This window comes from Podarcis cretensis (genome assembly GCF_951804945.1).
Source record: "Podarcis cretensis genome assembly, chromosome: 5".
NCBI lineage: Eukaryota > Metazoa > Chordata > Lepidosauria > Squamata > Lacertidae > Podarcis > Podarcis cretensis.
In genome coordinates, this window is record NC_137174.1 from 21,519,893 (window position 1) to 21,537,293 (window position 17,401).

A 17,401-nucleotide genomic window follows, 5' to 3' on the forward strand; every position below is an offset into this window, starting at 1 on the left:
CTCCTTTCACTAACAACTGATAATAAAAACAATACCATTTATGTACCTTACCATTTGTAATCATTCCTACTCAGAGTAAGACCCACTGAAATCATTGTTGCATCCTCTGAGGCAAGTCAGGTTAGGAGTCTATCCTGATTGCATTTTAAAATTATTTCTAAGTATCACAGAAAAATTATGCCACCCTGCTCTCCAGGCCTCTTTACAATTTTATTGCTTGTGTCAAGACCAAATTAGGAACTATATTTTTGCAGGGGTGATTTAAAACAGGACTATCACTTGACATGTGGAGAGAGTTGCACATACAGTACGTTGTTTCAAAGATACGGTACATTCTGTGAAGGCCATTAGACCTTAAATTGTTATAATGTTACAAATGTGTTTAGCGGTGGTTGCTAGGTGGCAGCTTCTAGCAGATAGGCTGATTTAAGATTCAGTAGGTGGGGCTTAGAACAAGGTAAACTGAAGTCGGATTGGCTGGAGGTTCCTGTCAGTTGGACAGTTAACTGTAAGGGGGAGACAGTTGTAGATCAGAGGGAGACAGGAGTTACTAGGCAATTGTGAAGCTTTAAGGCAGTGGTGGCCAAACTTGGCCCTCCGGCTGTTTTTGGACTACAACTCCCATCATCCCTAGCTAACAGGACCAGCGGCCAGGGATGATGGAAACTGTAGTCCCAATACAGCTGGAGGGCCAAGTTTGGCCACCACTGCTTTAAGGAATTGGTGACAGCAAAGTAATTCTGTAGTCAAGAATGTATAACTTGCTGTTGAAATGGAATACTCAGGATGAAACGGTGAAATCTGTTATGATTAAATGGGCACAAGACGTTGGACATAATATTATGATGGCTGACTGGGAACAGTTATGGACCACAGGTATGAAATTCACGGCATGTAATGCCTTAAGAGAGAATATAATGAAAATGATATACAGGTGGTACATGACACCAGTCAAGCTTGCAAAAATCTATCATCTGCCCAATAATAAATGTTGGAAATGTAAAGAGACCGAAGGTACATTCTTTCACCTTTGGTGGACGTGCCCAAGGATTAAGACCTTCTGGGAGATGATCTATAATGAAATGAAAAAGGTATTTAAATATACCTTTCTGAAGAAACCAGAGGCCTTTCTCCTGGGCATGGTCGGCCAATTGGTGCCAAAGAAGGACAGAATTTTCTTTATGTATGCTACAACAGCAGCAAGAATACTTATTGCAAAGTATTGGAAGACACAAGATTTACCCACCCGGGAAGAATGGCAGATGAAGGTGATGGACTATATGGAACTGGTGGAAATGACTGGCAGAATCCGAGACCAGGGAGAAGAGTCGGTGGAGGAAGATTGGAGGAAATTTAAAGACTATTTACAGAAACATTGTAAAATTAATGTCTGTTAGAAGGATGTTGGAATAATATTATATGATTTTAGCAGGAATGATATAAAGGATTTGGGAATAACTGACTGTTAATTGGTGAAAGGAGGAAAAGTAAAGTTACATTATATTAAGACAATTTACAGGACAAAAATATTAAAAGAGGGAAAGGATTTGCTGAAATGGATAATTGATCTAGAATACAAAAAAGGGAGGTGTGAGGAGGTCAAGAAATAAGCTAATGAAAGATTAGTAATGAGGAGATCTGATGCATTTTTCTTTGTGTTTGTGTTTTTGTTTAATGGGTTTTATTTCTCTGTTTTTTTTATATTGCGATGTGTTGTTTTGTTTTTGGTTAATGTGGTATTTTTACTTTTTCTTTCTGTAATTTTTGAAACTTTAATAAATATTATTTTAAAAAAACCAAACAAAGTAATTCTGTAACCTAGAGAAGTACTGTCGCAAATACATTAGCTGTCACATTATTGGTTCTGGCAGAGTCCCTGCATACGGATGGAGACAACTGTCAGTGGTCTCTTCTTACCTATGGACTCAATCGTCCTCCAGGACCTTGGATAGCCTAGTCAAATACGCCTTCCTGTAATTAGTTGCCTTTTATTTTGGGTTTTTCCAAGAGCTCTTGGAGAAACCTAGACAGCATCTTAAAAAGCAGAGACATCACCTTGCCAACAAAGGTCCGTATAGTTCAAGCTATGGTTTTCCCAGTTGTGATGTGTGGAAGTGAGAGCTGGACCATAAAGAAGGCTGATCGCTGAAGAATTGACGCTTTTGAATTATGGTGCTGGAGGAGACTCTTGAGAGTCCCATGGACTGCAAGAAGATCAAACCTATCCATTCTAAAGGAAATCAGCCCTGAGTGCTACTGGAAGGACAGATCCTGAAGCTGAGGCTCCAATATTTTGGCCACCTCATGAGAAGAGAAGACTCCCTGGAAAATACCCTGATGTTGGGAATGATTGAGGGAACAAGGAGAAGGGGACGACAGAGGACGAGATGGTTGGACAGTGTTCTCGAAGCTACGAACATGAGTTTGACCAAGCTGCGGGAGGCAGTGGAAGACAGGAGTGCCTTGCATGCTCTGGTCCATGGGGTCACGAAGAGTCGGACACGACTAAATGACTAAACAACAACAACAAGCCCTCTTAGTTTAACCATAGAAAAATCATCTCTTAGAAAGTGCCTCTCCACATAAATTTCTGACTTATCCTGAAGAAAATAACAAACATGGCTCAAAGAAGGAATCTAGAGAAGCCAGCTCCTGAAAAAGAGCAGTGGAGAACAGCCTTCTGGAATGGTTCCAAGAAGCAGAAGAAATTGAGGAAAATGTACACCCAGTTATAGGAAACACCTATCATACAATCTAAGTCTGAATCTGAAAGGACCTTTCCACAAAAAAACCTGGTTTGGTCATGAGTATCATATATCAAACATATAGATGGTGAGTTTTTGAGCCATGCCAATCTGGTCTGGGACCATAATAAATTTCATTCAGTCATGCCAATTTAGTTTCATGACACAGGGCTAAAGTCAAGTCGCAGGGGCATGTTGCTCGCATTCGATACCACTGGGTTCCAGGGGATCAATTAGGCAATCACAACTTGCTGCTTGCAGATGTGTAGAAATTCATGCTGGTTAACCCCACAGGTACTTTCCCTGGTTACCAAATTCCACATAGCTCCAGCTGAAGCAAACATCTTGGTAACAATGCAGTTGTATATGTGTTGGCTGTATCCAGACCTTCAAATGAATAAATTTGGGTTAGGAATCTTCATATTAATGCATGACCATCAGGGAGCCAGCTGTTGAAATTCTACTTTCTTCCCCATCATCATCTGAAAAGCTCTATAATTTTTCTGTAATAGGTTATCAATCATCCCAACTGCAGCTCTGTTGCTGAAACATGTCAAATGACAAGCAGTGCGCAACATTCATTCATGTGTGTATATTTACATGCACAAGCACTAGAGACAAGATATGCCTTCCTCCATCAAGGGATGCAAACTTAAAGAACAGCAACCCACCATAGCAGAATATTTTAAAGGCATTTTTAAACCTCAGAATAGGGACAGTGATTCACCATGGACAAGAAAATAGGGTTTGTCCTTGGTAAACAGGGACAGCTGGAGTGTATGCTGTTAGCAGCAAGAGTTTGTAATATACCCAATTAGGACTTGGTTCCTGCTGCGTCATCAAATCTAATTGGCATTCAGTTATGGTAGAAACCCCCAGAGAATTTGGACGCAAACCTGGATAGGCTGACTTAGAAGGGAAGGCTTGTCTTGTTTTCCCTTAAAAACAAAGCAAAACTCTCCTCTCCTTTGTCTCTTAGGGCTACTCTCATCGTCTGCTTCTTTCAATCAGTTTCAGCTGGTTAAGCAGTAAACAGCTTCTTCCAGATATGAGCTTGCTCAGCTAGAAATGAGGACTCAATCGGATTATATGTAAGTTAGGCATGTGTGTACTTAGTTGATGAACTGGGTGGCAACCGCAGCCACTGTATCCCACAGAAAAATCCATCCCCAGAAATGCCACCTAAAGTGGTAACTGCTCTGTAACCATCACATCATGATTGAGTGAGGCCATCAATATGATGGATACTGGTTGTCTTTTCTTTCCATTTCACTGCAGCTCTGTGCCTCAAAAGAAACTGTAAATTGAGATGACTAGGGTGCTGGTGGTGTTCAGCTAAAGCCAAAACACTGTGACGTACATGTCTCAGTCCTTCTAATAATGAACTCAGCTGCTTAGGCTTGTAGTAAAAGTGGGGCTGAAAAATAAGAGGGGGACATCAGCAGCCTTGGTGGGGGAACCCTAAAGTTTGCAGATATAGAAATAATATTTGGTAAACCCCCTCCCCCCAAACAGCCCAAGGAGGACTGAGTATGATCAGTAGTCACATTTCATACAACCTGTTTATTAGATTGAATGCCCAATTCACACAAAAATTTAGGGGAGATTATTCTTATTCTTATTCTTATTCTTATTCTTATTCTTATTCTTATTCTTATTCTTATTCTTATTCTTATTTATACCCTGCCCATTTCGCTGGGTTTCCCTAGCCACTCTGTGTGGCTTACAGCATATCTAAAAACATAATAATAGGTTATACAATGCTAGCTATGTAGTGAGTATTCATTCTGATTCATTTACTGGGTGGTTAATACAAGATAATGTCAAGCAGTTATTGCCACACACTTTTCAGTGTATTTTCCCGTCACTTTGCATGCTTTTTTTTTTGGGGGGGGGAGGGAGCTGGTTTGTTGAAAAAGGGACCAAATCCACTTTAATTGGGAAATCTTAATTTGCTGGTATGATTTTTGAGTCTCCTGTAAAACAGTCCAGAAGCACCCTGAGTGTCTGCTGTTGAGGTGGGGTGTGTGACCATAGCAGTCAACGTTTCCCTTTTTTTAAGGGACATTCCCTTATTTTGAATAGGATTCCTCACAAGAAAAGGGAAAAGTTGACAGCTATGTGTGTGATGAATGGAAAACCAAGGGGAGGCGGAATGGAATGGAGTATCCTTTAAGGAGGCACACCTGGCTGGCTGGAACACAGAACACTCCTTGCGGTAATATTCCAATGCAGGTGCTATTTGTATGAATACATTAGAAATACCTTATAGTGTCAATTATATTCTTCAACCATTACATCATAGTTCATTTCTGGCCACTGTTGGGCACTGGATTTAGGTAAGCTTTTGAACCTGAGGCCATAAGCATAACATAATCTGGAGCAGGCTTCTTCAACCTCAGCCCTCCAGATGTTTTTGGCCTACAACTCCCATGATCCCTAGCTAGCAGGACCAGTGGTCAGGGATGATGGGAATTGTAGGCCAAAAACATCTGGAGGGCTGAGGTTGAGGAAGCCTGATCTGGAGTGATGATGTCACTACTTTGTACTAACTTTGAATTGTCATAAATGCCCGAAATCCAGCACTGCCAGCAGCCTCCAGCTGGTAGTACGGGTGCATACTAATGACATCATCAACATGTGCCAACCACAGGAGGGGCAGGAAACATTCATGAATTTTTAGACATTAGGAAGAGGCAGTGTCCCCCTGCTTTGGTTCCACTGCAAGAAGGAATGGTGTGTCCACCACATTTGCAATGGTAGCGGTACAGCTAATACTGCGGCCTGCTATGAGTGGCACTTTCTGACATGAAAGTTGTCAAATGGTTGTTCTCGTGCTGCACACACTTTGTCACCCTTAAGTCCAGGTTATGTCGTTATGGCAACCACACAAAACACTTCCCTCCTCTGATGAGCAGGTGACAGCTGCTTAGCGAAGGCTGACAAGTAAAATAAGCTGCTGCCACCTCAGTGAAGCATAAGTTAAGAAGCGGTTAACAATAAGTAATTGAACTGCCTCAGCTAAGCCTCCCTAACTACCAAGAAGTATTCAATACAATACAATAGTATTCCATTTTCCAGGGAACAAATAGAAAATACCAAAAGATAGCTGAAATTCTCAGTTATTGTGTCTTTCAGATTAGTTGACATGATTAAGGGCTTTATTTGAGGCTAATGTGTGCTGAAAGTAGAGTTGAGAGCCTGTGTATCGCCTCTTTTTCTTCTTGAGTTAAGTAACTGAGCTAAGGCCCAACACTTCCACAAGCCAGTGCTTTTCAAACTTTTTACTTTCAGGAGATTTTCCTCATGCCTGTTTGCCTGCAGAATTTCTGCGTTTCAGAAAAGATTCTGGATGAGATGTTCAAGACCTTTCCCAATCTGGTACCTTCCAGGTATTGTTGGACTACAATGCCCATCATCCCTGACCATTGGCCATGCTACCTGGGGCTTATGAGAGTTGGAGTCCATTGCATCTGGAAGGGGGAGGGCAGGTCAGAGAAGATTGTTCTAGGAATATAAAAATGGAAATATATTTATTTTTAATTTAATTTTAGTTTCCCATTTAGTTGCAACTTTTCTTAAGTTGGTTCTGTAACGCTTTCTCATCCTCCAGTGAGGACTGCTAGCTCTTTGGTGACTCCCACGCAGAGAAATGCCTGGCAGGCAGAAAAGTGATGCAGATAGCAGTCATCACAAAGTCACAATGGCCAGTTCCTCTCCTGCAGGCAGGTGACATCAGCTCAATGTCACAATGACCAGTCTCTCTCTCACTGTCTCAAGCAGGCAACAGCATTTGGGCACCTCTCACACCAAGGCAAGCAGGAACCCATGGGCACAGCCTTTATTTCTCTTCATTGAGGTGGATAGCAGCCATATGTGGGCACAGTGGCCACCAGGATCTCTCTTATTCAATAAGAGAAGCAGCAGGCATGGGGAGCTGGCAGGTAGGCATCTGAGGTTATTATTCCATGACTTCTACATAAAGGATATACCCCAGAGTGGCATGGCACAACAACTTAAAGATTGGTACAGGAATGGGGGTGAGTGGATGAATGTTGGCAGCAACCCAGATACAATAGCAAGACAACTTGCAGAGTCAGAGCTTGGCATAGTTTGATAGAGATGATGGTGGCCAGAAGAATAGCAGGCCCTGGCCTAAAACCCATATATGATGGAAGAGCTCAAATTTTCAGCATGTGCCCAACAGTGGGAAAATTGGAAGGAGGCAGACAACAGTGCACATGGAAGCAGGTGCAGCCAACAGTAGCATTGTCTGACACATCTGATACTGCAGGACTTCAGCTTTTAGCATGTGTGTCAGGGGGCAAAGAGCAGGTGGAGGAGAATGGTAGCTGCTAGGCACAGATGCAACAGAATATGAGATGGGGAGAAATGAGAGAGAACACTGGCAGAGAAGAGACGGTATGGAGCAGAAATGCCAATGATTATCCTAAACTTGGCAGTGTTCTGCTGACATCAAATCACAGGGCAGCTCAGGGAACCCCAGCAATATCTAGTTGGCCTTCAGGAACACTAGTTGCTCCCACCCACCCATCCGCCATCTATGAATGGTGCAAGCTCATAGGTTTTTTAATTATACATGCTTTCGAAACCTACATTAGAAGAGTCCAATGATAAATTTGAATATAGTACACTTTATGTTAGTGCCTTAATGCAAAAGAACCAAAGGGGATTGTGTGGACAAACAGATTGAAAAGAAAAAGCTTATATTAATAACATTGTCATTAAATATTACTGTGTTGAGCATAGTCTGCCCAATTTCAGGGGCACTAAGGCTTAGGCTCAGGCACGCGGGTGGCGCTGTGGGTTAAACCACAGAGCCTAGGGCTTGCCGATCAGAAGGTCAGCGGTTCGAATCCCTGCAACGGGGTGAGTTCCTGTTGCTCGGTCCCTACTCCTGCCAACCTAGCAGTTCGGAAGCACGTCAAAGTGCAAGTAGATAAATAGGTACCGTTCTAGCGGGAAGGTAAACGGCGTTTCCGTGCTCTGCTCTAGTTCGCCAGAAGCAGCTTAGTCATGCTGGCCACATGACCTGGAAGCTATACGCCGGCTCCCTCGGCCAATAAAGCGAGATGAGCACCGCAACCCCAGAGTCGGTCACGACTGGACCTAATGGTCAGGGGTCCCTTTACCTTTACCTTAAGGCTTGGGTTCAACCAGCATAAAACATATTTCAATTATACTTAACTATCTTCAGCCAAAGCTTGAAGAACTCCATCTAGACTTTTGAAAATCTGTTCTTCACCTTCGGAGTCCCCTCCATCAAATCTGAGATGCTGCAGGTGTAGATTCAGGGACTCTGTTCAGAAGGTAAAAATAAATGATGATTGTTTGTTTATGATGTCATGCACATATTAAAGAAGCATGGGAGGTTACTGTGTGTAGGTTTTTTTTGAGGGGAGGGGTGTCATTTAAAGACCAATCACAAATTTTACTCATATGTTTGCTCTGCTTCCCAGAAACATCTGCATCACCATAAACAAAATAATGTAAAGATGTATGGAATATATGAATATATACACACATGTTGAGCATTTTTTTAAAAAAGTCTAAATTTTCTGCTAAACTAAATCCAGATTCTCTGCAAATGATAACTTTATACAAATATAGCAAACATGCATAATTTTTGCTCCTTCTGTGATCCAAACCTGGTTCAGACACCATTTCTTCTTTACGAAAATACAAGACAACCATTCTCTTGATTCAAATGTAGTTTTACAAATAGCAAGAACCTTGGGTTAATCATTCAGTTTATACACCGTTTACTTAAGAAAAAAATTCCAGGTGTTGTTATTTCCCTAGTGATTGGTTCAGTGGAATAACACCATATGCACAATGACTTTCGAAGTCCTTGAAAGACGTTGGCCAGATGTAAGATCATCTTGCTTTGATTTAAAACCAAGATACAGGAGAGAAAAGAATAATTGTTGGTGGGAAGGCTGATTGATGAAGGATATCTCCAAATGTAAAGATTTTAAACTTTTCTCCCTCAGAGCTCACATTTATGAGTAGGGAATTTGAAGTAGGATTTCCAGTAATAAAATAGGAAACTATTTTTTTTCCTCATTCTTTTTATTAATTGATTCCACAAAAAAGTAAAAACTAACACACATACAGAAAAATCAATATACAAAAAGTAAAAAAAAAGGATTTACAAAAAAAGTGAATAAGAAATACATAAACTTATGATTTACCCATTGACATTATTACATATCCATCCCTTTCGAGACTTCCTTCAGCTTGTCCATAAATCTTTCGAAGCAGTAATCAAGTTCACACGTTTCTCTGCTTATATTGTCGTTAAACCTATCTCTGTCTCCTGTTTGCTTTAAACAATAACTCTTAGTCTTTCACAGTGCGTCTCTGAATCCCTTTAGCGTTGTTTGTCCCTCACTAATACATTCCAGATAATCCACATACTTTCCCCAATCCTTGATGAACGCTTGGTCTCTTACATACCTAATTTTCCCTGTTAATTTATCCAACTCTGCGTAGTCCAACAGCTTAAATCTCCACTCCTCCACCGTTGGTATTTCCTGCTGTTTCCACTTTTGGGCTAGTACTACCCTTGCTGCTGCCACTGCATAGTATACTATTCTACAATCTTCTTTTTTAATCTCTTGCCTTAACATCCCTAACAGGAAAATTTCTGGTTTCTTTCTGAACGTGTATTTTAGAATCTTCTTTAATTCAATATATATTTTCTCCCAGAATTGTTTCACTCTTCCACACTCCCACCACATATGGTAGAAGGAGCCCTCCTCTTTTTTACACTTCCAACACTTCTTATCCGTCTTATACATTTTTGATAATTTTATCGGTGTTAAATACCACCTATAAAACATCTTCATGACATTTTCCTTTATCATTGTACACGCTGTAAAATTTAGCCCCTCTTTCCAAAGCTCTTCCCAATCTTCAAATTGTATGCAATGACCTACATCCCTTGCCCAGCGGGTCATCACTGATTTGACTTCCTCATCACCTAAATTCCAATCCAACAGCATCCTATACATCTTAGATATAATTTTCACTTCATTATTTATTATCTCCGTTTGGAATTTAGAGTCTTTTTCTGCATAGCCTCTTTCTTTAAAATCTTTACTGTACATCTGATTTACCTGGATATGGTGTAACCAATCATAGGCATACTCCTTTACTTGTTCATACGGCTTTATCTTCCATTTCCCATCAACCTTAGTTAGCAACTGGCTATATGTTGCCCAGTTGCTTCTCATATTAATAGCCTTTATACTCATTACTTCAAGAGGTGATAGCCAATGTGGTGTTTTCGGCTCTAACAGATTCTTATGTTTTTCCCATACTTCAATTAACGGGCCTCTAAAAATATGATTTTCAAATCCCTTATGTACTTTCCTTTTGTTCTTCCATAAATAGGCATGCCAGCTGAATCTATTGTCGAAGCCCTCTAAATCGAGTAGCTCCGTATTCCCCAACTTTACCCAGTCCTTTATCCAACAAAGGCATGAGGCCTCGTAGTATAGCTTCAAGTCTGGCAGGGCAAAACTCCCCCTTTCCTTTATGTCTGTCAATAATTTAAACTGAATTCTAGGTTTTTTGCCCTGCCATATGTATCTTGAGAGTATTCGTTGCCAGTCTCTAAAGATTCGGCTCCCCTTAATTATAGGGATGGTTTGAAATAAGAACATAAGTCTTGGTAAGACATTCATCTTAATTGTATTAATCCTTCCCCAGAATGACAGTTTCAGCCCTCCCCATTTTTCCAGATCTTTCCTTATATCCTTCCACATCGGCTCGTAATTGTTTTTGAATAAGTCTATGTTTTTTGATGTTAACCAAATACCAAGGTATTTGACTTTTTTAACTATCTCTATCTGTGAGTGCTGTTGAATGATTTCTATTGTTTTTAGGTCCACATTTTTAGCTATCAAAAAATGAATGATAAATGATAAAATAGGAAACTATTTGTCTCCTACATGAGATGTAGGGTTTATTCTTTCATTTCAAGCCAATGCTATATAGATGCATCTTCAAAACATTAAGACGTTAAGAATCCTATATTTAGCAGGATGCTCAAGTTAAGAATACCCTCATTTGCTGAGCATCCATGGGTTAACTTCAAACAATATATGCTTCTTGTTTACATATATCAGAGTTCTCAACTTGAAGGTCCAATACATGTGTTGAGTGCTTTCAGATGCTATAGAGGGGAGGCTACCCAGTCAGATGGGCAGAGGTACAAAAAATAAAATTATTATTATTCAGGCACCACATTGAAACTATCCTTATGAAAAAGAATCAGTGTGTGCCTGGCTGAAGAGAAGGGCATCATGTAGAATGCAAAAGTAATGCTTTCAGACTAGCACAGGTGGGTTTTGGTCCAGTACGTATCCACTTGGAGGCAAGAGAGAGGGTAAAGAGGATGACCATTAACCCAAAATGAGGATTAAGAGAAGCCCTGGGGCAAGCGTTGGAGCCGAGGAATGCCTTTCAATAGTCAGGTCTTCAGAGCAATGAAAACCAAACAGCTCATGAGAGACAACTGGAATGCGGATTCTCCTAGGATGATCACACTGCATACCCTCCTTTAAAACTATGACTGAACAGGGAGAATATAATGAGAAGATGTCGCCTATGGGACTTTGAAGTAGTTTGCAGTACTGTGAAAGCGGAAGGCTGTAGATAGGCAGACAGAGGAATAAAGGGGAAAAGACTCTCATATCTGGTATAATGAGGCTAAAAATATATTTCTATAGCAATAATGACTTTGCAGTGACCCTTGTAAAAGGGAATCCCGTTTAAGCAGTTCTTACAAATACAGTATCATTAAGCAGTGCAAGGCCAGCTTCATATGAAAATTGCATCCTTTTCAACTCTTTCAGATCTTTCTTAACAGGAATCAATAGCTATTCAGAGGTAGCTATTATTAGCGCATCTGTGGAGTTTATTTTATTACTGCTCATTGATAGTTAAGGCCTGGATCTTCACAACAACCATATGAGGTACTCTAAGCTGGGAAATAGTGCAGCCAATGAACTTCATGACTGTCTGAGGATTTGAAGCCTGCAATGTCAGATTTAGGTTCAGCCCTCGAACCACTGCACCATATTGGCTCTCTGCATCTCCACTACATGCCATACCGGCCTGTCATTCAGCAGTATAGCATCACACTTCTCATCTGATAGAAGAGGATGAAGCATTTTGGAATGTGCAAAAATAGTAGCTTGAAAATATGCACAATGTAGGACATCAGCTTGGAGATTCTTCAGAAGAAAGCCTTGTGAAGTATTGAGCTCAATCCTTCACAGGGTATTTTAAGTCAAGGTTAGGTAACCTTCCTCACCCCCAAGGACCACATCTACTCCTGGCCACCAACCCCAAACATATTCCTCTTACATACTTACCTAGCATTATGAAATCTCCTACACACTTGCAGCAAATGTAACTGAGGTTGGCAACCAAGGCTGGGGTTCAGTGTCCAGGGGATATTCCTTCATCATAGGGGCCTAGATGACCCTCAAGATGGCTTCCAACTCTACAATTCTGTTTCTTTTTACCATAACTGACTTACAAAGCAGAAGGAAACTTGTAATTACTGGAAACGAATGTTTTCACATATCTTTTTCAGCGGCACAGTTGGATTTTGAAATAAGGAGCCAATTTTAAGACTTGGCGATGGAGAGAATTCTGTTATGTAAATGAAACAGTGCTGAAGACAGAACAAAAAATAAAGTTACTTTCCATGCCAAAGCAATGAGTATTGGGGCAAGCTCTCTCTCTCTCTCTCTCTCTGTTTTGCATCTAGTGTTCTAGAGTTGGCTTTCGTTAGGTTTCCAAGTCTGGAATACTGTGATCATCTGTATTTACATATCTTGCAACAGATCACTCAAGCTTTTTCATTGTGATTGTTGATGTGACCCTCCTCCAAACAGATATAAAAGTTGTAGCTCAGTAGCAAAAGGTTCCATATTTGATTCCTGGCATCTCCAGGCAGACATAAGAGAAACCCACTGTCTGAAATCCTGGAGACCTGTTGCCAGTGTAGCCAACATGGTGCTTGACTCCAACTCCCATTAGCCACAGCCAGCATGGTCAAAGGTGAAGGATGATGGAATTTGTAGTCCAACAACATCTGGGAGACATCATGTTTGCTACTCATGGTATAGACAATAACTGAGCTAGACGAACCAATAGTTTGGCTTGGTATAAGACAGCTTCCTATGTTTAATTTCCCCAACATACTGCATGTAACATCTAGGTTGCTTGCCTTCTATAAATAGCACAATCTATTACATTTGCCGGACTTGCAGGCAATTTTCTGTAAAATGCAGTGGGTTTTACCAGGCATTCTGCTTTCTGAAGGTGACAGTTTCTCAGAGATAAGTACAGGTGCACGCTTTAATCAGTAGATTAATCGGCTACAGCTTTAATTGATTCATTGGTGGGGCTGAAAGTTAAGGACATACGTGCTTGAAACTATTTTGGTTCCACTGTGCTACTATAGATAGAAATGAACAAGAAAATGTTACAGATTGCGTTTCCTTCCAGCAGTTTTTGTTGAAAGGTATCTTGCATTTTGTTCAATTTCTCAAAAAGAAAACTGACAAGCAGATCCAGTAAAAGCTAACTTTTAAAAGTTAAAGCAATTAAAAGATGGATGATTAATCACCTAGTAACAATTTACTATGTGGCAATCCTTGCATATAATAGGAGGATATGTATAAGAAATGGTTCTCTTCAAAATACATGCCCACACTTAATAATCATTTGTTGCAGTTACTACATTATATCTATATATGTCTCCCATATATGAAATACGAATTTGCTTTCTCAATTTAGCATGAGTTTTACTTACCCATGGATGCTGCAGTTTTCCAGACTGGAGATAATAAAGAGCACACGGTCTGTGAAGCTCTCCCTTTAACAGCTACCAAGCTGTGAGCAAGGAGAATATTTTATAACTCTCCAGCAGACATGCAGTCCACAGCTTCCCTCTTCGCTCACCCTTCCCTCTCCCTTATGACCCTGTACTTCAAATGCTTCTAATACGTCTTAATTACTTAATCTCCAGCACTGCCTGTTTCCTCTTTAGATGTCATTAAGAGAAAGGGAAACATCGTAGTAATTATCATACAAAAAGCCACAATGTGTGGCTTCATGGCAATTTTGATTACGTTTTGTCAAATTCTCATCTCTGGGATTGTCAAGGTTTTCTAGGCATCTAAGAGTGTCGCTACAGATTCAATTCTGTGTGGCTCAAGTTCGGCTCAGAATCACCTTGGCTTCAACTTAATACATGGCTTAGCACAGGGGAGCCATTTGGAGTGGAGCAGCCTGAGTCGAGCTTGGCCATTAAAAACACCACACTGCTGTGTGTCCTTCAGAATTGTTCTCTAGCATTTGTTATGTCAGGTAGGAATCTACATCAGCTGAACTCAGTCATGAAAAAATGATTGCATAAGGGAATGATGTAACTGTTCAATTCAGTAAACCTCCTTCATTGCAAAATACTGGAATAGGTACAGGCAGTGCTTTTTTTCTGGGGGTACGCAGGGGTACGCATACCCCTAAACATTTTGTGAATCTAACGGGAGAAGAAACTAAAATTTTAAAAAATTTAAGTTTCTTCTCTAGCACAGTGAATCGTCAGTTCTGTTGAAAAGCACAATAACTTGTCAGTTCCGTTGCCACTCCGATGGCGACCTTGCTTCCTGTCAGGGTGTTTCCTGAGTCTCAGAAGTGAGCGTTTAATGTATGAAGTAGGAGTTGGAATTATAAAATGGTTGAACTATAAAATGGTGATTTTCTTGAGTCAAAATCATTTTTTTAAAGAAAAAAGCACTGGGTACAGGTCAGTGGGAATGGAAAATTCAAGCCCCTTACAGACTTTTGACACCCAGTAATGATTACCATTTATGATGATCTGCCTGGTTTGTTTGTGTCCATGAATGAAAGGTGGCCAGAGTCTTGAGCTGAGGACTTTAGCAATGAGTTTGGCCATTTTGCCCCTTGTGCTACTGTGATGGCTTGCAGGTGAAAGTTCTACCATTTGGCAGCAGGGCACTGCAGATAGCCAGAAGGTGGTAATGCTACTACCAGTACAACACAATTCAGATGAAACAAGGAAACAGAAGGATCCCATATGATCTTAAAAGCTGCTGGTTCTGACTGGGCTGTTCAGTCAGACTGAGCAGCCCATCACTGAGGTGCTGTCCACCTGCTGATTGAAGAACTAATTTCCAGGCCACTACTCACTATGTTACTCAAAGAATGTTTTTCAGACAGTGTTGGAGACATGGTTTATCATTATGTGGGAGATGGCCTCTCTGGCCATGCTGAAGCAGTTTAACTCTATGCTAAAGGAGATCTGCTTGATCATCTCTTCTGAAGACAATCCCAAGGGCCATTTTTGGCACCTCCAGATTAGAAAAAGGAGTGGGCAGCTGGAGGTGGGAGATCTCTCTCTCCTTGAAAGCCTTGGGTGCTGCTGTCAGACAGACAGTAGTAGGTTACTTGGACAAATAATCTGACCTGGTATAATGTGACTTACTGTTTATTAGGGCTGTCCACCAGATTTGGCCAAATCCCAAATGGAATCAGGCTGATTTGGGCCAAATTGGGCCCTGTCCAGATCAGATGGGAGCTGCTACAAAGAACTAGAGAGGAGATTGGATTGTCCTAAATCGATTTGTAGGTAATTGTACTGATCTGTATCTCAAAACAGAAAGCCAGACAGACAAGTCTTCAAACTCTTGAAATTATTAATTATAACACCATATAAAGAAAACAGGAGGGGTGTTTGCTTGAAAAAACCCCATGGAGCTGCCCATTCTTCTGAGTGGTGCCTTTACATCCATCTAAGGTCCTGCACTAATGACATCAATAACCAAATGTCTATCTAATGTATTTTGTTTCCAATAGATGCCAGCCTGATGATTCTTGGAAAGTTAATCATAATGACATGAAATTACCATGATTACTAGCTCTTGAAAAAAATAATCTACATGTTAGTTTGCTGATTTCTCTGCCCTTCAAAACTTTGCCCAGATCAAAATAATCCATCACTATGCCTTGCCCTAGAAAAACCTTCCCAAATGAAAGCACTTCCAGGTACAATAAAGTGTAAACACCAACAGGCATAATAAAACTATACGATCAGTTTATAAGATTATAAGAAAACAATATAAAGAATTCTAAGTACTCATAAACAAGTTATAGTTGTATAAATTACTCAGTACTCATAAAACAAGTAATAGTTGGTGTTAAGAGGTACACCACTTACATATGGGGGGGGGGACGCAATATAACAGTCCCTTGACTATGGTGAATTGACAACACAGAGGACTGGGTTAGGTACAAAGCAATCTGTATAAACAGAACAATTTGCTCTTTGCAAAAGACTGCAGAAGCAACAGAATGAAATACAGAGTTTATGAGTAAAGACAGAGTAAAGTGCATGCGATAAACTCATCTTCCGTACCATACATCATTGGGCAAGTGCTGTGAATACCAATGGGAAACTCAAGATGCTTTGTGAAGCAGTGGTAGGCAAACAATCTCCATAAAAATATTACACACTGTCAAAAATCAGTTGTGAAGATCATTGCCACAGCTGCTCAGAGACTAGCAGCCCTCCTACGAGGGCTGGTTTATACATGCAGGTACTGGGCAATGACTGTGGCATCAGATGAGCCACATGAGCAAGTGCTTCACTTTTGGTAGAAATTTGATATGGACTCATATCACATCAAATATAATGCATTTTAGGGGGCGTGTGTCCATACCTTCATTTGACAGACCTATTAATGTCTTGCTCATATCTAAGTTGAGGAGGGGGGCTACATTCTTCACCCCATCCCTGAGCCTTTTCCTTTCAGTAGCGGCATGTTGAGCTTTCTTCTCACACAACTATTTGCTACATGTGTTACTGAAAGGAAAAGATGTCACATCAGGTGTGGGGCTAAAACCGAATCCCCATTCCTCATGGTACACACTTGCACTTTGCGTGGACAGGCAGAGTCCCCCAAACCCTGTGTGGAATAACGACTCAAGACAATGTGCTATGGGATTAAAATTGGCCACAACTTTATTATGTTTCAGATGTGGGTAGACCTTGGCTCAGGCATTGGGCGTTTATTCCTCCCAGTCCTCCACCGGGGATCTGGGGAACATCAGGGTTATCCAGTGTGTGTGTGGGATGGGCTGGCTCTGGAGAACATATGTTCAAGCAGAGAGAGCCCGCCTCTGTTACGCCGCCGTCACAGGGGAGAGCAATGACAACCTCTAGGCATACAGACAAGGCCTCCCCTCAAACAACCCCTTTAACGGGGAACCCTGGTATCGCTGCCACAAAGAGGAGGGGGGCATGGGTCACCGCTGCACACCCTCCCCCCATTTAGGGAAGGTAGACTAAAGGATTCCGCCCAAGGCCTGATACAGCCAAAGTTGTGACGTTTTGCTATGGGAAAGGCAAACCTGCCAACGCAGGAGAATTCTTTTCCAGCTCTGCAACAGCGACCTTAACGTTGCAGCGCCTGCGTACCTGTGGAGAAGAGGTTAACCTGCAAAAGAAGACTTAACTGAGGGAGGGCAGGGTGGGAGAAGCTCTGGAGCCAACTGACGATTCCCAGGTAAGATCCTCCCCCTATTGTGTG

At 41.1% G+C, this 17,401-nt stretch overlaps 1 protein-coding gene and 1 long non-coding RNA gene across 7 annotated transcripts in view; one reads left to right on the plus strand and one right to left on the minus strand.

Annotated features, from left to right (window-relative positions):
• LOC307215899 (rap1 GTPase-GDP dissociation stimulator 1-like) overlaps nucleotides 1-13,733 on the minus strand; it is a 36,966-nt gene extending 23,233 nt beyond the window's left edge. The window contains exons 1-2 of one of the 3 annotated variants that reach the window (XM_079975693.1): nucleotides 13,603-13,733; nucleotides 7,954-8,064 (exon numbers count right to left, since the gene is read on the minus strand). In XM_079975693.1, coding sequence (XP_079831819.1) covers nucleotides 7,954-8,064; nucleotides 13,603-13,606 — 115 coding nt within the window. In that variant the 5' untranslated portion in view covers nucleotides 13,607-13,733. Of the gene's footprint in view, nucleotides 1-46; nucleotides 498-7,953; nucleotides 8,065-13,602 lie in introns of those variants that run through there. The other 2 variants (XM_079975694.1, XM_079975695.1) reach the window with 2 other exon arrangements.
• LOC307215967 lies at nucleotides 2,365-12,497 on the plus strand. 4 transcript variants are annotated; one of them, XR_013838814.1, is made up of 5 exons: nucleotides 2,365-2,832; nucleotides 3,724-3,835; nucleotides 6,525-6,688; nucleotides 7,963-8,075; nucleotides 12,376-12,497. It is a non-coding gene; the product is annotated as an uncharacterized lncRNA (long non-coding RNA). The 4 variants fall into 4 exon arrangements; XR_013838815.1 differs by having other exon boundaries at nucleotides 6,528-6,688; XR_013838816.1 differs by lacking the exons at nucleotides 2,365-2,832; nucleotides 3,724-3,835 and adding an exon at nucleotides 5,145-6,136 and having other exon boundaries at nucleotides 6,528-6,688.
• Nucleotides 13,734-17,401: the final 3,668 nt, after the last annotated feature.